General features: G+C 37.1%; 1 protein-coding gene across 2 annotated transcripts; it reads right to left on the reverse strand.

Annotated features, from left to right (window-relative positions):
• Positions 1–2,883: 2,883 nt before the first annotated feature.
• DIP-zeta (Dpr-interacting protein zeta) lies at positions 2,884–21,070 on the reverse strand. 2 transcript variants are annotated; one of them, XM_070997423.1, is made up of 9 exons: positions 20,397–21,070; positions 15,648–15,754; positions 12,926–13,142; positions 11,893–12,051; positions 11,678–11,806; positions 6,725–6,875; positions 6,484–6,626; positions 4,629–4,760; positions 2,884–4,471 (listed from the first exon to the last, which is right to left on the reverse strand). In XM_070997423.1, exons 1-9 carry the CDS (start codon positions 20,722–20,724, stop codon positions 4,233–4,235), a joined length of 1,605 nt encoding a protein of 534 aa, XP_070853524.1. In that variant the 5' UTR covers positions 20,725–21,070; the 3' UTR covers positions 2,884–4,232. The 2 variants fall into 2 exon arrangements, with proteins under 2 accessions (XP_070853524.1, XP_070853527.1); XM_070997426.1 differs by having other exon boundaries at positions 2,885–4,411.
• Between the last annotated feature and the right edge of the window lie 2,436 nt (positions 21,071–23,506).

Below are 23,506 nucleotides of genomic sequence, written 5' to 3' on the forward strand. Positions count from 1 at the left end.
CAGGAGACGAGCAATGAAAACCCCCCATTTGGGTTGTCCATTTCCTATCTGCCATCTCAATTGGTATCCTATCATCCAGAACCCATCTACAAGTCCTTTCGGCTCCTTCTCCTTTGATTGGCATTCGCGGTTTCTTGAGCGGATCAACGCAATTTCAAAACAAACTGCGCCCCTCCCTCAGAATCTTCTACTCTTTTCCATTCAACCAACAAGGGTAAGTCCTTTGCTGCCGACAAATGATTCAGGAAAAACCAAAAAGGGTGAAGCTGCAATAAAAACTCGGTTATGGCGCGGTTATAAAGGGGAAATATAAAAGAGGGATTGGTTAGCGATTGCAATTGAATTCAAATTCCTTTATGCCACTTCAAAGTCAAGATGAAACCGAGACGAGACGAGAAACTCCGGCGAGGATTGAGTTCCAGCTTCAAGTGAGTTTTCCTGCACATCCTTAGTCCTGGTTATCCTGTTAAGCTCGTTTGCCACGGCGCCACTGAAGAGCAGAGTTTTCCATCTTCTATCCTCCCTCATTGGGGGTTTTTTCTTGCACCACTTACCAGGGGGCGTGGCACAAGGACATTCGAGACTGCGATTTTCCCTTTTTAGCCGTGCCTTCTTGTTGGCCTTAAATATTTTATTGATGTCATTTGGACAATACTCCTCCAGTGCTCACTTGGCTGCCTCGGCTCAGAGTTCTTAGACCCACTCCAGCGCCTGAATGTTTTATTGCTTGTTGATATTTTTATCATTCCTCCACTTGCACTTGCTCTAAGTGTTGTCCTTCGATTGTTATCCTCACTTTGGCTCAGTTGCTGAAATCAAATCAAATTTGATATGGCTCATTTGCGGCAATTACAAGGGATGAAGATGGAAAACGGGAAGCGAATCTGGCTTATTCAAATTTAAGTCAACTGTTATCTGGCCCAAAGCTTGCGGGTTGACCATTATGGAAAGTATTTATCTTCCCCATTTAATAGGGTTATTTTCTTTGTGTTTGAACACTCTTCCATTTATAAAAATTCCTTTCGGTTCCACATATTTGGACTTACTTTTTACCTCCTGCTTAATAAAGCACTCTCCTTGCTTTCAAAGAAAACCAAAAGTATGGCAAGCATGTTCCGCAGAAAACTTTTTTCGCTGGCATATGTTGGCCCCATCCTCCCCATATAATATGTTGTATATAAGGAAATGTCTCTGTTGTTAGGCTCGCTAGGCATGCACAAAAAGTATTTGGTCCCCTGCTCCAATTTCTTTTCTTTTTTTTGAGGCAGCCTCAAAAATATGCAGTCGCAGCTGCATTCATTTTATACCGGATTCCGTGGGTTTTTCAAAGTTTCCAACAATGGACGGCGAATAAAAAGAGCCCCCAGCCAATGCAATGGGTTATTAATGGAATGGTTATGCCATTTTCTTTAAGCATTTCGTGTATTTTTTTCGGCTCACGGGCTTCTTTTCCATTTACTTCGAACTTAATTTAGTTCATCTGTTCCGTATTTTGTTTGATTGAGTTTATTAACTTTACATTAATTCAGTGCCTCTTGCAGTGCATTGCGGAAATTGTTTTGAATACTTCATTTCAGCAGTTTTTGCTGCAAAATTATTTATACATCGTTTTTGCCATCATTCTTGGCGAAAACTTTGTCCAAGCAGATTGCAATTGCGAAAAGGAGAAGGGAAACAACCAGCAAAAAATAGGAAAAATAATTTCCCTTTTATGCAGATGAGTCCCGTTCGCAGTGTCCCTTTTTGTAATGAAATTGACATCTTGTGTCGCGATTCCGAGCTGATTTCGTTTTTGTTCCGCTCTGTTATGTCCTCTTAGCATTTCGAATTTCCTCATCAAGCTTTTGGGACCCTCCACAACCACTATCTTTTCCATTTAAGGTTAATATCCTTTTGCTTTACTTCTTTCACAGTGTTCCTCAATTCAATTTCCGCATTTACCGGGCTTCCTTTTCCTCGGGTTCTATAGAAAACACAAGTTAAAGTGCTCACATACTTGTTCCAATAGTTAGGTCTTATTTGAACAAGGGTTATTAATGTATTTTAATGTATCAACATTTGATATTTCTTATTTCTACTATAACTATTTAATCGATATCCGGAGGCGACAATAATTTGCAAGCTTCGGTAAACCATTATCATGATCGTCCGCATCCACAGGGATGCCTCATTAACCATGGCAGTCCAGGTTGCACTTTCAAATGATTAAAAACCGTAATGAAAAATGCATGCTAGAGTCTGGTGCGTTTGTGTCATTGAAATTCAAGTGACATACCGCCATTCCCATCCCGAAATCCCTGCTGTTCAACCCTCAGACATCACACGTCCGCATAATAATTAAATTGAATATGGCAATTTTACGCAATTTTACATGTTTTTCTACCTTTGCAGGGGGTATTACGGCTATGATAAGAAGTTGGACGTACACTTATCAAAGGGAAAGTGTGTAGGTATTAAAAAAAACATTTTAATATAGAATGCAAGGTCAAGTTTCTATTTTCCCACTAAATATATTTTTATATCCTTAGCCTAAATGAAAATATAGCTTAGGAGGATTTGGAAAGAAAAGTAAATAAGGACCTTGTTTTTTTCGAGGTCTTACGAGGAAAAGGAATATTTATAGTCATTTCAAGGGTACACAAGTTGTGCTTCCCCGAACTCTTTATTTATATCACCGTTGTTATGGTAACTACCTTTTGTTGGAACGGGTATTAAAAATGGATACAATAAAATTGCATAACGAATAAAATGCGGTCAGAGTGAATTGGTCATCCTGGCCTGTTCCAGCCACTTGCTAGATTGGAGCAGAAAAAATGCAACCAGGTTAATTGTTTATTAATGTTTTGCAGTTTTTTTTATTGTTGTTGTTTGTTTTTGTTAATATTAATGTTTGGTGTTGTTTGCGTGGGCGATGTTTAATTTGGTTGCTAATTAAGCATTTAACACATCATTCTTGTGCCTGGCTGCTGCATTTTTATTTCAATTTGCTCACTTTCATTGCTTTCCGTGACTCTCCCCTTAATGCCATTCAGTTGCTTTATTTGTCTTTTTGGGATTTTTATTTAATTTAATGCCTCAGTTACAACTCATTTTATATGCTTAAATACATGTTATATAAGTGTGTCCGTGTATGCGTGTGTTTCTTTGTATATACGTAGGTCTATAATTGTATATAATGCTATATATATGTATATATCTTTTTCAATTGTGTCCATAGCTCTGCGTCAATTCAAATATATTTCTCATCATTCAACATGCTTTCCTGCTTCTATGTTAATTCGTATTTAAAGCAACACAATTTTACTTTTATATTATTTTAGCTTAAATGTTTAACATTTCGTTTTATCTTTACAATAATATTAATCCATTAGTTACATTGTAATTAAATTGTTGGCTTGTAATGTCCGAAAAAGATTTAATCTGATGAGCTGCGGTAGAAATATTTTATGAACCAACTTAAACGGGGATTATTTAAATTATATAATTGAATGGTAGACAGAGCATTAACTTGATATTTTGGCTTTTAATTGTTAAGTACTTCTTATATTAAATGTTGTCTTCATCGACTGAATAAGGAACTTAAAAATTAACCAAAAGATGGCATAATGTGTCCCTATATCTACAAAAATGTATACGTGTCTCGGTACTTTTGGCTTCCATAAACAATTTCCATGATCGATATGTGTGGTGCCTTATTTTTCTAAGTTCAATTTGCATTTCAGCTTGCAATCCTTAAGGCATATGCATAATAATATAATTAGGTGTCTGTAATCTTATATGCAAGTGTGAGTCAGCAGCGTTTAACGCACGAATATATAGAAGTTTATGCATATTTATATAGACCATGGTATATTATGTGATAACTATGAAACTTTCTCAGTTTGAAGCACAGCATTGAAAGCAAAATGAAATTGCATTTACCCTTTGGTTGGTTCATCTTACCTCCTAGACATAGATGCGAATACGAGTGTGTATATAGACTCCCGGCTAGGGATTGTGATTGATGGCTATACATATGCTTACCAAGCTCATTTGGGCCTGGTGTCTCACACATACATACGTTGGAATATATATGGGGGAAAGGGCGGATCGTAATTAGGGTCTGGTTCACTAGGGACTAGTCGATTACACGCACATACTTCTGTATACTTTATTCGCTAATGTTACGTGAAGCCTTACATCTAATCCCATACATATTTGAAATAGGTAACTCTAAGCTAGATTTGCATTAACTAACATAGACTTACGCTAGGGCTAGAACCAACCGCAGATCGGATTGTTAACAATAGTGTCGAGATGACGACGAACGGCCACGCAATGGCCATCGAAGGGGTGTGGATTCCGCATCCGTTGGATTCCGCATCCGCCTCGTTGGCATTGCCATTGGCCAGCAGCGGATTCTGCGTCTTATCTAGGAAGGATTTTTGTTCAGATAAACCGATTTCGTTCAAATTCGATTGATATCGCGTATCTGAATGGATGGCCATGAAATGTTATGCATGGAATGAAATAGAGTACAAATAGAAGCCGAAGAAATTGTGTGAGTAGGGAAATAGTGATTCAGTGATACAATCAGGGTGCTTCGGGGTAGTAAATATAATGTAGAGATGTATTTATCATCAACTCACTTTTATCCTGCGCATAAATCGATCGTGTGGAGTCGGAACCTCCATATGCGTAATTGTTGTTGATCCCGTTCTCTCCCCAATGCGAATCGGTGGAGTACAGACCCGATGAGGCAGTAGTTGGAGGATAGGATACTAAAAAAAATATATTATATTAAACTTTGGTATATTGTTTTTTCTTATAAATATAAATAAATATAAATATATAAATATAATATTCATATTGTTAATATTACTTTTTATTATTTAATAAAATCTTAAATGCATTTAATTCTTAACAAATATAAATCTTAGAACGTTCTGCTTCGTTAAAAATTTTAATTAGTATTTGCTAGTCTTAAACCAATTTAAAAACACCTACTAAGAAATAATAATGATGAGCTGAACTTAAATAAATATGTTCACAATTGAGTCCTGTATAAAGGACAATTTTATTTTATTATGCCATTGGATTGCATTGTGTTTTCATTTACTTTGCATTTATTTGACACACCACACCGCACAATAGCAACCATAAATATTCTATTTGTAGAAAAATGTTGTGTTTTCATAAAATTTACATTTTTCAATTTGGCATTTACAGCACGTTTCGTATCATTTGTTTTTTATGCCTTCTGCCATTTTGTACTTATTTAAATTTTGATGCAGTCTCACTTTACTGATTTTTTCTGTCCCATTCTGAATAATTTTTGCAGTTGTCTCTCGTTGCGTATTTTATACACCTCAGTGGGTTATGCAAAATGCTAATTATTTTGTATTTTCATAATAATGTGTCAATATGCACATGTATTTTTGTTCGCTGCGGAACCTCCCTGGAAACTGTCCATAATTAAAGCCCCTTGGCTCGGTCGCTTCCCATTTCAATTTGTTGAAATTATAATTCGAATGTTGAAATTTACGCCCGGTCATTTTGGAAAATCAATGCTGTATACTGCAAATATTTTAATATGCAATGTACCTTTGGGCGCGATGCCATTGTGATGCCCATTTCCGAAAATTTAAAATTCATTAATATATCAATTGACATTTCCTATTTGTTATAATTTGAATAGCGAACAATTGGGCTTGCAACTCTCTTAAATTAATGGTTCCAATGGTTTATTTCATCTGTACACTTCAATCTCAGTATGGCTTTGAACCTAATGTCTAGAAATAGCAATAACGATTTCCCAATCGATAACTTAAAACCGTTCCCTACCATCGAATCCATCACGTAATTAAACTGAATACGTGATATTAACTTGCTATTGCTACCAATCTTGTGGCACACACACGCATATGAACTTTAAAGCCAAGTTTCGCCGTTGGCTCATATGAGACGGAAGGAGCCGAAGGAAACTTCTATGGCTCCTTGTGGTAGGATAAGCCAGAGGAGCCTGGCCAAAAATTCCACACCTTGGTAGAGGGACGTGACTTGATTTTTCACTGGCTTGATTATGGCCGCTCAACCAGCTCGTCCTACCCCATTTTTTTTGGGGGACCATTTCGGTTCATTCGGGCCAAGTTCTACATAGTACAAAGAAGGGTGGGTCCTGCCCGGCTGCCTACTCGTAGACAGGCAATTAAGTCAGGCCACGGATGTGGCTGAGGTTTTTTTTCCAACTCCCCTTTCATTTGGCTTTGTCCCTGGCACGGACAAACAACTAAATGGCTTAGATTTGTCAATTTGTGTTAAGGCCAATGCGGTAGTTTTTCAATGCCTCGAGTCCTTTATTAGACCTGCTGGACATGGAGGACTTAATTAGTTGGGATTGAACTGGCAATTGCAGAACTTTAAGAAAAAACTGCATTCTTGTTTTATATTCTGACATCTTAACTTACTTATTACACTTAAAATATTTACTTGTTCTAGACTTACCGTATAATCGTATAATGCCATCCGTTTCGCCTCTGGGATTCTTGGCCACGCATTTGTATATACCATCATCACCACTGCTTACATTTATGATGGTCAACTTCATATGGGTTTTATAAGCTGGCAATCCAATTGTAGCTTCAACTCTGTAAAAAAAGATATCAAGAGAAAAAACATTTAAGAGGATGTAATTATTCATTTCTTAAATATTATAATTTAGTATTTATATTGTTTAGTTACTCACTTGTACTTGTGCGAATCGTGGATGATTGGTCCCTCGCCACGTGTCCAATAGTTCAGAGATGTGGGATGTGCCTCGGTGAAGCATTCTATGGTTACGTTGAAACCTTCTGGGGCACCAACCAGTTGATGAGGTATAAGCAGCATAGGAGGAACTGGAATTATCAAAAACCAAGCAAGTTCAAAAACCCTTCTAAGAATACCATTAAATTGTAATAAAAACTGCTTTTCAACCATTTCTGTAATCAAAAAAGTTAAACTCAGCAAATTCATAAACTCAACTCGGTGAAAAACTTGTGGTCAAGTTCTCTATAATTCATTTGACAACTTTCTAAGTTATTTTTCGCAATTTTTTTATTGACAAACAACAAAGTTTCAAGACCACAAAGTATATATGCATATACTTCATATCGATTTGTGTCTGCTGTTTTTAGGTTTATGCAAATGCTCTATTTTAGTTTTGATTTAAGCAGGCATTTTCTCCTCAGACTGATTTTCATTTAAATTGCAAGTCAAGTCGAGTCCCCAGGAGAAAGTTCTTGAGCCTCGGAAAAGCGAAAAAAGAAAACTATTTTCCTTTCAACGAAATCTTATGAATAGCATTATTCGGGATTTTTTCAATCTTGAGTCGGCTGCCAGCCTGCACCTTTGTAATTATGTGCGAGGACATCTATGGAAATCCAACCTTTGCCACCTCGAAAAACGAAACATAAAAATTCCCGCACTTCAGGCGCATTTGGCGCACATTTTTAATTAAGATATTAAATGGGGAAACGTCGCAGAGAGTGAGACTAATGAACACTCGAGCACTACGTTTTTCCCATAGTTATTGTCAGCATCCGAGCGTCATCAGCATTTCCCTCATCATCATTAAGCGGCACAATGGATATTCTTCTTCGGGAGTTTTTCTGCCTTGTCATTTGTCTGCCTGTTTTACCTTTTGTTGATTTATGTCCACCAAGAGTTGGCAATTAAGCTGAAGGCTAACGAAAATGGCATGGAAAAGGATTTCCCCCCTTTGGTCCAATTGAATTTTTAATCAGCTTGGACACAAATTAGCTGGCTTTTCTGTATGCTTATGAAAAGTATCTCGTGGATCTTGTGTATTTTTAATGAGGTGCTCAGAGCCCTTCGGGTTGGGTATAATCCTTTTAATAAAAATCAGCTTAAGTGTGACGAAGTGAGCAGCTTAATTAGCCTGTCAGTGAGTTGGGTCAAGTGGGTTAGTGGGTACTCAAAGAGATATGCCAGAGGAGATACAAAATGCCATTTCTCATCTTTTCCTTTCAGATTTTCCAATCTACCAATAATGTTTTGATTGGCAGTTTCTTTAATATAAACACGAACATTTTTCTTTGATTTTTCAAACTTATGGGCAAGCACATATACAGAGGCAGCCGGAACAATTTGTTAAAACAACTGTGACAGCTTGCATATGTCCTTTGGCCAGGATACACATACATTTACGACGAGGCACACACGCATACGTTTATTTTTGTGGCGTGCGTTGCTTAGCAAGCAGGAAGCAACAAATTCAGTTTCTGTTTCCGGTTCCGAGGAGGAAAAGAGAGAGCGACGGCTCCTATATGTACATATTTCTGACTGCATACTGATTTGTTGCCTTTGTGCAACCGAAACAGAAACGGAACAGAAAACTTCGCCGGCAAAAGGGCAACATATGCTGCAAACGACCCTTAACCTGTGCCAATCCCAAGGAAACCGTCCAAGGCAAAAACCCAAAGCGAAACATTTTCCCCACTAATTTCGTATGCAGTACAGATATTCTATATTGATATAATTTCTGTTCATTTTTCCCCAGACAACTTTCGAGCGGGACTTAAGCGAAAGTCAAGCAGAAATCACCTTGAAGTTGTCGTTTTCTTTATTTCCATTCATTTTAATTGCCCACACAAAAAGCAGACTCGAGTCCTGGTGTCCTGGACTCCTAGAGAGCCGGGAAAGCAATGAAAGGACAAACATTTGTCCGGGATAACAGCTTCTTCCACTCCTTTCGGGCACTGATTTAAATTACAATTGAGTGGCGACAATATTGGCGAAAGGAATGGAAAGGAGACCCCGGGAAAGCAGGAAGGCGAGTCAAGCAGCTGTTAAGTGCCACAAGGACTCGCGTTGAGTCAACAATAATTTAGCCCGGTCCTGGGGAAGGTGGCCTGGACATTGAGTGACATTCTTTTCTTTCTGCCCCGGCTCCATAGAAAATGGCAGGAAAAAAAAGGTGAGCTGACTGCGAGTGTAAACAACTTGAAAATTAGCCGTTAATGAAGCCTCGTTAAGGGGTTGGAAGATGGCCAAGAGGATTACTGTTCAAGTGGCAGCATTGTCGAACAGTTGTGGACCATTGATTGCACTGCCAAGGCGAAAATACTGAAAAAATCCTGGGACAATATTTGTGGAATTAGTGTGGGTCGAAATGGGAATCATGGCATTGACTTGATTGTCGCACTAAAAGTAGCGTCTGGAACCGTTTATCCTGGCTGGGCAATCATCGATTGTAAAAGGATATCAGTGCATTGAACAGGGATAAGTGTGTGAATGGAAAAACAGTAATAATACCGATTTTAAAAGCTTTAAAAGATCTAAATTTACTTTGAAAAAATAGAAAATTGAGAGGATATCGATTGAATTTTTTGTCTTAAAAATGTTCATTAGCCGTTTTCAAATCAGACTAGGATATAACTACGTATGTCAGAATATTATGCAACTTTCTTATCTCGGTTAATAACAGTTAAAAAATGAACATAATAATAATTCCAAGGCAAGGCGAACTATATAAAAATAATAAATTTTATAATATGCAACAGTGCGTATGAGTAATACACTTTTGAGTCACTGCGTTGTTTCTTTCGATATGCGTTATAAGCCACATTACGTACTTTTTAACAGGGACCTAAATAATAATTATTTGTGATTTTTATTTTAAATGACCTACTAAAGTATTTTGGTATTTCTTTTTTAAATTTGGCTGAATTTTAGATACATTGCGGGATTGTTAATTTTTCTTCAAATTGGGTAATTTTTACAGCCCTCGCGGACAAGAGTAAAAATAGTGGCATTTCTTACGTGTAAAAGTACAATCACAGTAGTTGTTCCAAAATAAAACTCACAAATAATGATTATTTTTGGTACCTGCTGTATAAGAAAGTAGGAACTTGGAACCTTAAAAATATTAATACAATTTTAAACCGCCCGCATTGAACAACACCTACAACATTTTATTTCACATAACAAAATAGTGGGCTTATCCTAAATTTTGCCACTAGTCCATTTTTTTAGATATACCAATTCTATCTAGGGGATCCGCACACACATTGAACAATTCCCAATTTTTTCATGGAGGCCATCTGCAGCAATCAAGGTATTTTCGACTCCTCTGTTTGTATTTGTCCAATTTTTTTGCGACTCCCCTTACACAAGTGTAATTTGTATTGCACTTTTTGCTGGCCAGAGGTTAGCCACTGCCGACCGTTAACGGAAACTGGAACTGGTTTCAGCGCAGTTTGGCTTACTATTGCGAGGAGGGAATTGGAACCACTGTTCGGCGGAGGTTTGTTTGGTTACAGCAGCGAATGTCGTGTACAAAACAAAAATAGATTTATGCTTGCGGCATTTTTAAGTGACAGCAAACGAGCAAATTTCTGTGACGACCACGACCGCCGACCACGACCACGCCCCCAAAGGCCGCCCACATCCCAGGGCATGACAGGACTTGACAGCACATGTGATGTGTCTGTCGCCTGTAATAAATCTTAAAAAAGTGCACAACGGCAAACGCAGTGATTTGATTCCGTCTATCCTTTTTTTGTGCAGCTGCTGTAGTTTAAGCCACAAGCTGCAGCAGCTACAAGTGTGTTTCCGATTGAAAAAAGGCGTTACCATGGGCCGCTTTGTGGGGCTATTGTGGGGACTTTATACTGAGACATGAAAATCAGCTTTAAGACATGTGTGGGCAGTGATAAATTGCTCTTTATGCCAAGAAAGTTGTGAAACGTTATATATGCTTAAACACAATAATTACTATTACTTCGGAACATCATCTACTTAACATAATTATTTAAAAACATTTATTTTCAAATGTGGTCTAATGAACCCCTCGTCAATATTATCAAGAGCCAATTCTATTTTTTCTTTAGGTTCTTTTTAAAATAAAAAAAATATTATATAGGGAAATCATTTTTAAGAAAATGTTTTTTAATCCTGGCTGGAGCTAATGTTGCGCTATTGAAGTGTTGCATTCAGTGGCGGATCCAGAACTGACATGTAACATATACTTTTTAACCCGAGTCGGATCTGTTTCCCATATCCCCCCTAGATCCGCGCATGTTGAAACCATTTTAAACTTATATTCCATATACTTCAGTTTAAAATATTTGGTCAAGAAAATTCTCATAGCATTTTAAAGATAATCACTCATTATTGCAATTTTTCGATGCCGAAATCTAAACAAACCAACTGATTCCATTCAAAGTTTAAATAAATATTTACTTTTTAATATAATCTTAACATTAATATATGTTTAGTAAAATAAATGGAAGTAATAAATAGTAGCGGTAAATTTAGTTCCATAGTAGTTTCCATAGGTCTCCGCGGATTTTTCCTGTATGTCTGGATTCTCGACTTTAATCCGCTGCCGACAAATGGAAATATGAGCGCCAACGAAACACGAAGTATACAAAAAATAAGCCCGATAGCAAAATAAAATTCCCAGTACGCATGTAACAAAAATAAATTGAAAACCAGAATGGAAAAATAGAGGATATGACTAAAAACAACAACGTTTGTATTTAGATTTTAGTCAACTTTCCTACACACGTTATAGAATAGAAAACAAATCTGTTAACGGCTATATAGTCGGAGTGGAAAATGTTCCGACTTAAGGGGTCCGAAGGGTCACTAGATCATTTTTTGGTAGAGTGCCAATCTGATCAAAGGTACTTACAATCGACGCTGACTTTGATGCGCTTGGAAACCGTGGGAGGAACCCCATTGGAGGCGATGCACAGATAGGCGCCCATGTCCAGTCGGGATATGCGAGTTATCTCCAGGGTGTCGCCCTCCCACTCGTTCACTGTAAAACGGGGGAAAACGGGGGAAAATTAATGGGAAATGACAGGGGACAGCGCTAAATGATGGATGCAGTGCATCCGCACTTACCTATGTGATTCTTATTGATGGCTATGCGGGAGTTATCGTCGCGTTTCCATTTGATAATGGGTCTGGGACTACCGCTCGCCCGACACCTCAGCGAAATGTTGGCCCCCTCCCTCACAATCACATCGCTGGAGCTCAGCGAGTCGTCAATGTTCGGGGGAACTGCGAAAAATCAGGGGAAAAAGGGAATAATCTGCAATATCCGCTAAACTGTTGCACACCGGTAATCCTCTTAAATAGATGCAGTCAGCGCCCATTTAAAATTGAACTCTGCCCTCGTATTTATGCATGATAAATATTTGCCAACTAGTTTGGCATCAGGAAATTGCTTTTAATATGAACCGTGCACTCGCACAGCAATTATTTTCCAATTTCTCATTATTCGCTTAAATCGAAAAGCATTTGTTAGTAAAATGTTCCACTTCCTCCCTTTTTAAGTTCCCATTTATTTGGATGCTCAATATATGTTAAAAAAACCAGGTGCTTACTTTTAAGCTAACACAATTATCTGGTTATTTTTGCCATTCAGGGGGCTTTTAATAATAAATTTCATTAGAAAAACATTTGATGCAACTATAGCTCTTTTCCCTGGCTATTTTTTTAATGCTTGATTTTAAAGTTTCGCTTGATAACTTTCATTGTCCGCATATAATTTCGTTTCTTTTTCTCACATTTTTTAATTAAAAGCACGCGCTTTCGCTCCCTTTTCCACAAATATCGCATGCATTTTTAATAATTTGTTTGTTGTTTGCCCAGGCAGGGAAAATAATTTCGCCTGGGCAAAGGATTCACTGAACTGTGCTCCGTTCCGGGTAGTGGCCCTCGTCCTGTATCCAGGATTCGACTCTGGACTCCACTTTGCTGCTGGCTTTCTCCCGTTTCCCCGTTTTTGTTTTCGTTCCCGGCCATGTTTGCACTGGGCTTTAAGGCATATAAATTATTTTTTAATTCGCCGCGTATTTGCACAGGATTTTCGTGGGCTCGCCACCGCCCCAAAAAATCCCCAAAGCACCTGATTAGATTCCCCATAACTTACCGACGACGTTCAGGTAGCCAAACTGCGTTTTGGCCGTCACCGTATTGATCTGGCACATATAGCGACCCCGGTCCTCCTCGTGCACGTTGTTAATATGCAAATACCACGTGCGATGGCGGTCGTGCTTGTCGTGCGTGACACTGATTCGCGGGTTGCGCGTGATCACGTGATTGTGCACGGTCAGGATGGCGGACTGCTCGAAGTGCATCCAGGCGACCTGAAAGAGAGATGGAGAAAATACTTAATTGCACTTTCCCTTATGAGAACATCTCCAGTTGCATTGAATCAAGTATATCCAATTGGAAAAATCGATTTCATAAGCGAAAAGAAACTTAAAAGTCGTTTCCCAATATCGAGAACAAAGTACAGCTTTTAGGATCGAATTTTTAAAATAGAAAATCCTCGATTTCAGCATGTTTTTAGAACCTGTCGGTCTACTATCAAGTATGAATAATTATCAAGTATAGACATATTTTCACTAAAAACAAGTACGATTAATTAATAAAGTAAAAAAGTTGGAGGCGTGATTTAAGAACGAATTATTCCCAAATCAGTATACATATATTGTAAATTTAAATTGGGCTTTTATTATATGTTATTAAAAGAAATAAGTATTGGAAACTAAAAATGAAATAAACGAGATATACTACCTAAAGTACATTAATATTATAAGTTTACTTTCGACTTGCCGCTCATGGACATTACCACTATAAATTTTATGCGCCTTATGAACCGAGCACTTTCAGAATAAACAGTTGAAAATTTTTAGAGTTGACAAATATTTAAATCCATTCTGTGCTCAATGTAAGACCATTTTCAGTACGCACGTTCTTAAAATGATAAGCATGAAAGCAATTTTAAATCCAGACAGCTTATACTTGATTTTAGTACTGTGTTTTTCCCTGAGTGTAGATTGATAAGGTTTTGAGTGGTTCAGTTCCGGAGTGGTTCGCAGCCCTGATCAAAGTAGTACTTTGAAAGTACTTAATAATTTATATTGAGTAGCTAAACAAATATTTATATTAAAATTATTATTACCTAGATAGCGCAATTTCAAAATATTTATATGTATTTAAAGTAAAAGTCATGACTTCCACCTTTACTAAAACGTATTTTTGTTTGATATGTGTATGTAAATATTCCTAGCATATGTGGTGCTTAAACCAGAGTTACAAAAACTTTATGTTACATCACAAGAAGGTAAAAAAGTGCTAAATGCATTTACTTTTAATCTAATTTGTCTATTTAGCAACCTTTTAACCACTGCCGGCACTTACAAAAACGGGAACTTTTTAATAACATCCCAACGTCCATTTATTTTTTTCGGTCTGTCACTGCACACGTTCTATATGGAACACCCAGCAATTTCACAGCTCAGCATCAGCAGTGAAAATGGATGGGAAGGGAAAAAATGGTTGGAAATAGGTGGCTGAGAGCGGAAGCGAGAAAATTGCATCATAGTGTCGCATATAAAAATAAACGCAACCGGTTACAAGTTTCAGGATGTTGAGATGGGGAAAAGCCCGGAGTCCTGTGCACAATGTACATGTGTGTGGTGATAGCCATGAATTACATGCAGTCAATATATGTGGGGAGTAGGAAGGAGCCTTACTTACAGACGCCCAGCTACTTAAACATGCCATTCGACTAAAGCTAAACCGGGTCTCTCCGGTTTCTCCATCTTGGCCAGGAGGTTTTTCCGAGGGCTTTCCCCATTTTCTTGCATGCACTGCACGTTTTTCTTTTTGCAGCACACACCTTTCTTGTTGCTCTCATTTACACCTCAATTTGATTCTATTTCCTGCGTTCCGACAGACTATTGGATGGGTTTTTAGGAGCCAACTCGCTAACAAGGCCAGCCATGATGATGGCAACTTGAGAACGGAATCTAGCACTTTGAGTGTCCCCTAATGATGCCCAAAGTCGGTGCGAGTAAGCCGCTTCTGCCATTCGCGGTAATGATCAGCTTAAGCCCCGTCAAAAGCAGTGGCATTCGGGTGGCTTCAATAGACTGAATGGCTGATTTGACGAGATTGTGCAGGCTGCATTCAATGAAAATTAATTAACGGGCTCATCCCTCATCGCGCTGCCAGCTCATTTGCTATGCACTCCCGGTCTAATCTTTTAAGACATGGTTTTTATGCCAAGTAATCAAATCATTAGCACTCATTACAAGCTGCTTAATTAATAAATCATTTCACGTCCCTCGTACAACACCATTTATCGTGGCCCCTTTGCTTTTCTTGCTCTGTTTGGATTTCTTTTCGCCGCCAAAAGGAAGCGGCTAATGATGCATAAAAACTAAGCGATTCGACGTCAGCACTTTTGTGCCAAGTTTTACTGCGGTTTTAAGTTGCCAATGGTATGATACCACTGTCGTCATTTAAGACCACAAAGTTGTAGGGGTTTTAAAACAGTATGTGACGCTATTTTATTACCATTTACAAAATGAGTTAGGGGTAACTCCTACTTGATGCATGTAAGAGTTATAAAGAGTTTTTTAATGCTACCTAAATGGGTTCAATAAAATGAATAGGTAAATATTACATTTTATCCTATCACACTATCCTTTTTATTTTAAACGTGTTTTTTATAATTGTTCAAATGTGGATAAAAATAGCATTTGCTATGGCACAGATGTCTTATTTTTTGTTCTATCCAGAATTCTTTTTAATAAACATATCGGAAATTGTATATTAGTAATAAAGCATTTCGTTCTCACCTTATATGATCCCAGATTTTTAACGGAGCATCCGAGTTTAACATTACGTCCAGCAGGTACAGTTACATTTTCGATGTATTCAGTAAATTCGGGTTCTTCGACGACAACTGTAAAACACAATATATTGAGAGAAAAAACGTTTTAAAAATGAATTTATTTTAATTTAGTGCATAAAATATTCATTCAATTGAATTTTTATTTGACTAAGTTCTATGTCAATATGCTGCTCATGAATTTGCATAATCAAATAAACCATAAAAATCAATTATGCGCGCAAAATTAATTGTAAAAATGTTTCTGGATTCGCACGTGGTTGTGGAAAAATGGCTTTCGGGGGTGCAGAATAATTATTTCATTGATTTTTGCGTTGACTCATTATTTCTGCTGCTGTGCGGGAATTCGCCTGCAGGAACAATCGAACAACATCGAGTATAATTAAACACGTGTTCGTGTACAGTGAATTTCATTTATATATTTGCTTCAAACATCAACAAGTTAAACTCTTTTTTGCAACACTCGATGCGGAAAGTTTTACTGGATGGTCCAGCTGCATTCATTAAACTTTTAATGACCGCACAATTCTGTCGAAATGCATTTAAATGGCGCCATGGAAGCCACTGTGAGCATTTCTAACAGCATTTCCTTTATTATTCAGACAAATATTGATACTCCACAGGCGACGGGGGGACAAAAGAGGCGGAGTCTTGGCTTCATTCATTTAGCTGCTAATTTAGTTGAGCTAAGCAAATATTTAATATAGAAATTCAATTTTTGTTTGCTTTGAGCATGATAGCCTAACGAAATAGCTTTGGCAATTCAATTAAACTGTTTGCGTTGCAATTATTTAATCGCATTCCTGAAAAGGCAACAATTATGCATAACAAATCACACATTTTCAATGAAGCCAAAATGCGGCTCAGAGGGATAGTCAAAGACTTTCGAATATGCATAAGAAGTGAATTTAGTAGTTTTTCAATTTCTAAAGTTGAATATTGGCAATAAACTTAAGCACGGCTTAAACATTGAATTATTGTATTGTATATAAAAACTATTTTTGATAATATTCGGTGAATATAAAATAAAGCACTCACATGTTTCGGTTTATATTTAGTCTTTGTAAATTCAAAATATCAAAGGAAAATAGCGAATTTTAATTAGAAATCACGAATGCACACTTTATATTTAGGCAACTTCATTTCACAGCCCAGAATCGCTTCCGAACTATTGCTTTAGCTTAATTAGCTATTTATGATGACCGGTGTGCCTGCCAGTCATATGTATATATGTTCAATATAAACTGAAACTCAAACATCCGAATTCTCGCACACATATAGAGTTACTCATTTGCCCAATTGAAATGTGCACAAGTCAATAGAATTGGGTTGACTCCACGAAGCCATGGGCGATATGCAAACAATGTGCCAACCACTCCGCCTTTTTGACCACACCCTGCAGTAAAGCCCACCTAATTATGAAACAATAGCACAAGAGTTGCACAAATTGGCTAAAATTGATACTTTTTTATGTTACGCAGAAAAAGTTATTGACATGATTGTATGACGTAGAAAAAATGTTTCAAAACTGTTTCAAATTTTTCTTTTAAATTGACTTCTTAAATTCTATAAAACATACAAATATTAGTAACTTTATTTTGAAATAGTGTTTTTGCAATATGTAGCTTTAAGCTTTTAATACCAGGGTAAAAACTACATATCTGGCTTTTTCCTGAGTGACTAAAAGTGACAAAAAAAATGGGGGCCAAGGGAAAAAACGGTGACCTCTTGTTTCAAGTCTGGTGTGCAACATTTACGCAATGGCACTGGCACCGGGGGAAAACGGTCTGCATAATCATGGGATTTCATCCAGCTGCAATTTTCGCGCCAGAGCGCGTGTCTGCATATAAATTTTGTTGAGGTCTCAGCCTTCCGCCACGATGCCCCTAACGCCCACCCGACCACGCCCTAAAACAGAGACAACAAACAATCAAATGAGAAGTCTGATAGAGATGACAGTTTGATGGAAAGCAACAAACTTGCCTTTAAAAGATAAAGGTATTACCTCCTCTACTAACATCCAGGAAAAATGATTTTACTACTTTAAAAAAAAAATGTAAGGATCAAGAAAGTCCAAAATTATATTTTTATCTAGTTTAAAAACTTTATAAAATATCTCACAAATGTTAATAATGTTTAGTCAACTAAAGAGTTTTTTCTTAAAACAACTATTTTTATTAAATATTATTATAATTTTTATAATGGTTAACGCTTATGACAAATCGATACAAATTTATAAGTTTCATAAAACACGGATCAGAGTCCTGATAGAGAGAGAGTTTAAAGGAAAGCAATAATCTTGACTTCAAATCAGAAAGGTGTTATATCCTCTACCAATATCGAGGAAAAGTGATTAAATCTAATTTTAAAGAATATTTTAAGGATCAAGAAAGGACATAACTTTATGTATAGTTAGTTTAAAAAATGTAAAGAATTATTTGACAAATATTGTTAATGTTTAGTCTACCTAATAGTTATCTTCTTTAAAAAATCATTTTCTTATTACTATCATTATAATTTTAATAATAGTTAATGGTTATAACAATATTTATAAAAGTTTCTTAGTTTTATAAAACACGGAAGAAAGCTCAAATTGAGTTCAATAAAATTTCTCAACAGTAAAAATCATAATAATCATATAGGTCACGACAACTTTTTTAAACAATTTTAAACAATATTTAATCAACAAAAAGGCCATACAAGTCACTTGTATTTTTTTCTAAGTTTAAAACCTACCACATTTTTTTGGTTTACTATCACAACTACTTTCCTTTATTGCAAATACTGTAACTTATTGAGTATAACAATTTTAAAATGCCTTTAGAGCCAAGGCACAAAAATATTTATAAACAGCTTCACGTTTTCTTTGTGCAACAATGCAAGCATGCATGCCAATATCACTGTTCATGTCATGAATGCCTTCAACTTCAACTAAATATTCAACACTTAATTGAAGTTGATATTGCATTTTTGCCTGCATAGTTAAGGTGCTCGACTCATGAATAAATTCGCAGCTTGCAATGCATAAGCACGATGGCTATGATATTGGCCATCGGCAGTTGAGACGATGGGGCAGGACGTGGGAATCGGTGGGGGGATGTCCCACAGGATGGGAATAAGGATGTGGATGCGGATGCGGATGAGGATGGGGTTGGGGTTGGGGTTGACGATGGGGATGATGCGGTGGATGTCGCCTGTTGCGACATAAATTGCGCTGCCTGAATGAATTTTGCGCGCAGTTAAACGGCATTATTGCTGTTGTTGGTCCTGTTCCTCCTGTTTTTGTTGCCGCTGCACCTGAGAACAATGACAGCCGGCATTCACAGGAGTTGAGTGGCAAATCGGTGTTGGAGGCGTGTTAACCCCGCGGCTCTTTTGCCATTCCTGATTTTATTTTTCACCGTCACACAGCTCACATAAGCACACTTGGAACTATTTTCTTTCAGAATGGAAGTTTTTGGTCTCAACAAAATTGGCTGTGAGCGAATTACAATGAATAAATTATTTTTGAATATATGCAAGAAACAAAATAGATTTAAATTTTGAAATAAATTTAATTTGTGCTGGTGAAGTGCTTTCAAGAAAAATTATTTCAGAGGCCAATCTCTTTAAAGTGGCTCTAATAGAAATTTTTAAAAATTGAAAAGAAATTAAATATTTTAAAATTTTGATATAAAAATATATAATTAAATCTAATAAAAATGAAAGCTATATTTAAAAAAAATTGCTTACGCTCAAAGTTATTAGAAAATAAATTTTGTTTTCGAAATTAAAGATTTAATGATATAGCTGAGAATTTTTTCTAAAAATATGGGATATAAACAACAAATTTTACATTAAATTTATGATACCCTCATATCACTGAAATTGTTTGTGTGCATAGGGAAATCTGTGCACCGCTACCTATATAAGCTGGCTCTTCTGTGCTGGTGGCTTTCAATTTTTGGCATAAAGCCCTGTATCACCTTTGCCCTGGGACTCCCTCTCCCTGGAATCTGTGGGTATCGGTCCCCTTACCCATATTTGTCTGTACAAATATGATTGGCTGCGGGGGCCTTGGTTGCCTACGTGGTATCAGAGTGTTATTGATGGCATCAGGCAGCGGGAGTCGAAAAGCAGCCAAAAGGCAATCGCGGATAAGGATAAAGTGCGATTGCAGTATTTACACTGCCCTACAAAATTGTCAGCCAGTGGAAAAAAACATGGGTAGGTGGGGTACGTGGGTAAACATCAGAATTCCATCTTTATGAGCCAATTAAAGCTATTAAATATATATTTCTTGTTGTCAAATGTTTCCCAAAATATGGTAGATCAAAATTGATTTATTTATAATCTTAAAAAGGAAATAATTGGGAAAGTTAATTCTCGTTTCCAATAAAGAATAACAAAATAGGGTTAGTACCCCCGAATTTCACGAAAAAATACCATCATTGGACCGCGAATTCTTATGAATTTATAATCCATAAAGAAATAATGTTAGGGTAAGTTATGGTTCTATTTTAATAGAACTCCTAAGATGCGTGTTATTCTATAAAAATAAAATTTGCTTCCTGCTATTTTTTTTTTTTTGGTAATTTATTACCAAATGAAGGAAATATTTGAAGTATTTTAAATGGTTTGAAAAGCTCTGTGCACCAGTGTACCCGATAGGACATGAGCTTAATATTCATTTAGATGTGTTATGGCAGATACTCACTGTTTAAATTCGAAGTGGGCACATTGGCCCCGCCTCCGGCCACAATCACGCCATTGCTCCCGACCACCGTGCTTCCGGTTCCGCTGCCAGCCACAGGTCCTCCTCCTCCTCCGGCTCCTCCAACCGGCGCTCCTCCAAAATTTGGAACCGCTCCAGTCGCCACTGTCTTGGAACCGGACGGATGTTTGCCCTGGGCAATTCCGACGCCCCCGCCGCCGCCGCCGCCCCCGTTTAGAATCTGCGGCAAGATGATCTTGTTGGTGGAGTCCCCCGCTGTTGCCGCGAGCACGAGGAGGGCCCCAATTAGATGCCAGGACGGGGGCAACATCAACTTGCCGTTGCGGTCGACTCAGCCACAGCCAGGAGCCCCAATGATGGCCTCGTCTCCTGGCCAAAGTGCATCCTCTCGGATCTACTGGCTCAGTTTTTACCACCTCTCAGCCGCTCTGGTTTTCCAAACGCCACGGGGCTTGTTTGTGTTTCCGCTTTTGTTCGCAGTTTTTCACACGGTTTTGTTATCGCAGTTTTTGGCTCGTGGCAATTACCAAATTTTAGATTTTTTGCGCTGGATTATTTTTTGTTAAGCATTCACTGCGTTTAAGCAAAACCAATCTTGTAAAACCATTTTGTGAGGATAGTGGGTATAATTTTTAGAATTTTAAACGATTATTTTTCCACACCTAAAAGAATATTGTATTGTAGTAGTAAATTATTTTTTTAAGGTAATGTTTGTATGAAATGACTCTTAAATTTAAATAAAATAAAATGTATTTTGTTTAAAAACTATGGAATAAATTAAAAATCTCAACTGAAATTTGTTTTGATTTTAAAGAATATATTTAAGAATTTTCGTATGTACAATATATGTACAAGACCTTTAATTTCTTCAAAACTTTGACTAGTCTTAGTGGTTGCTTCCAACTTTCAATTCTGACTCTATTCTAGTGATACATATTTCCATTTGCCTACGCAAAAGGGAATGCAAAAAAAACTGCCTTAATTCTCGAGTTTTCCATTTGACTTTAGAACCCATAAATTTGCTTTCAATGCACTGGATTCCCACTTTCCTGTTCCCTGCCCAATTGTTTGCTGTCTAGTAACTTTCAACGCATGCACACAGATGCCATGCAGATTTGCTGGGGAATTCAATAAAGTTTGGCAAAATATTATGCCATGGAGCCGCATGCCAGCTGCCTGCCACGCCCCCTTGGCGTAGGCGGTTCGCACGTGTTGCAGCAAAGTTTAAGCCACCAAATGGAGAAAAAGAGCCAACGGAATAACCAAAAAGTCATAAAGATTTGCCTCTGCAGCAGGAACTTGAGCGCCCTCTGGCGGCCTGTTGATAAATGTTCCTATTTGATATAGTTTATCTGTAGACAAAATTAAAAGTCGGGAAGGGCCTAACCGGAATTCATAAAAACATACATTTTTATCTTCGATAGCAAAGGTACTAGAGTCTGCAAACTTTACGAAATGTCGGAGAAATAAAAGTTTCTATACCACATGTGCAGAGAGCCAAGTTTATGCCAATTAATTTAAATGCTCTTTTCATTTGTTGTTTATCTTAAGTTTTGGCTTCTTCGTTTGCTCCATCCTTCTCTGACTTTCTTTTAGACTTTTACAACTTTATTTTTGTCAATTTCATAATGCATATCTTAAGTTTCGCTAACAGAAACGTGAATATATAGTAGGTACTATGTTTGAAATACAGTCCGTTTCGCTCCTAACTTTTTCCAGCGAATGTGAAAACAATATTTTGGTTTCATCTTACCAAAAACAAATAACGCTTAAAATATTCGTATATCATAGGAACACAAATGAACATTTTTATACCCTTGCAGAGGGTATCAGATACCGGTTACTCATCTAATTTCAATCAAATTTGTGATTTTTTATGACTTTTTTATAATTGTATTATATGAATTTCAAAGTAAAAGCACTATGGATATTTTTTTACAGATCAAACACGATAAAATCGATGTCAATGTCTAAGTCCTATCCATTATAGTTGTGTCACGCACGGTCGTTTACTATGTTTCGTTGTTTCTTGGCCATCTCATCCAAAACTTTCTGTTGAAAAATTTTATTTTTTATGGCTTTTAAGCGTGTCGCCTTCGGCTTTTTGTGGGGTCCACACACAGCTTGGCAAACACTTACACAGACTCGGAGAGACAAAACTTTTTCCCTTATGACTCGCTTATGAAATTAAGCAATTTTTGCCGCTTTCCCCTCCTACATCACCACTCACACACATGATGAAGCTTTTTTGGACCGTACCAAAACAGATTTACCATCAAAAACAAGAAAAAGAAGTCCAACAAATTTTATGCACTTTTTATGAGTTTGGCAAAGTGTTTGTAATTAAATTAATAAATTGTTGGGGGCGAAACTTGTTCCTAATGTGTTTGTGTTTTTCCTTTGTTTTTATGCTAGGAAATTAAATTTTAATGAGGCTATTTAGTGTTTGTTTGACTTGGGCTTGTTCTGTTTTTGAATGATAACTTTTGGTAAAACAAATTGGCTTATAATTGTTGTGGGTTTTTGGAAAGCTTAGCTAAACGGATGTAAATTAAAATTATGCAGTGTTTAGATGAAAGCTAATGAATTTAAAATTAACTTTTTATATTTTCTTTATTTTTAATACTGATTGTACGGCTGTAAGGATTGTACCAATTATAAGGTTTTTAGGGTGGTAGTTGTAAGCTTTACAGGCGTATTTTTTTATTATTTAAAAGGCATTGTGTAAACAATAATAAGCCTTGACAGCTTCGCCGTGACCTCTTGTGTAAATCAGTAGCCTGAGCAAAATGCGGTCCTTGCCCTCTGGCGATTTTTCCTAAGCTTTGCTTAATGCTTGACAGCTTTTAACTTCCATGGTAATGGGGTGCGTAAAGTGAGTTTGAAGAAGGTTGGCGGCAAAAAAGAAGTTAAGTATACCTGTGGCCAAAAGTATTTATTTTACAAAGTACTACAAGAAAAAAATATTGTTACATGGACGTGAATTTCTGTTAAAACGCTTGTACGTCATGTATAAATTAAACTTCAATTTTTTTTTTCATTATAATGGCTAAGAATCTAATAGAGTAATTTTACATATTCGTGTGCCTTAT

This window comes from Drosophila suzukii, chromosome 2L (genome assembly GCF_043229965.1).
Source record: "Drosophila suzukii chromosome 2L, CBGP_Dsuzu_IsoJpt1.0, whole genome shotgun sequence".
NCBI lineage: Eukaryota > Metazoa > Arthropoda > Insecta > Diptera > Drosophilidae > Drosophila > Drosophila suzukii.

Excerpts from the sequence above, each read along its gene's own strand:
- DIP-zeta (XM_070997423.1), bottom strand. The coding sequence starts at position 20,724 with ATGTTGCCCCCGTCCTGGCATCTAATTGGGGCCCTCCTCGTGCTCGCG. Across the intron at positions 4,761-6,483 it reads TGGCATTATACGATTATACG|TATCCTATCCTCCAACTACT; the intron begins GTAAGTCTAGAA and ends TATTTTTTTTAG. Across the intron at positions 4,472-4,628 it reads GATTTATGCGCAGGATAAAA|ATACGCGATATCAATCGAAT; the intron begins GTGAGTTGATGA and ends CCATCCATTCAG.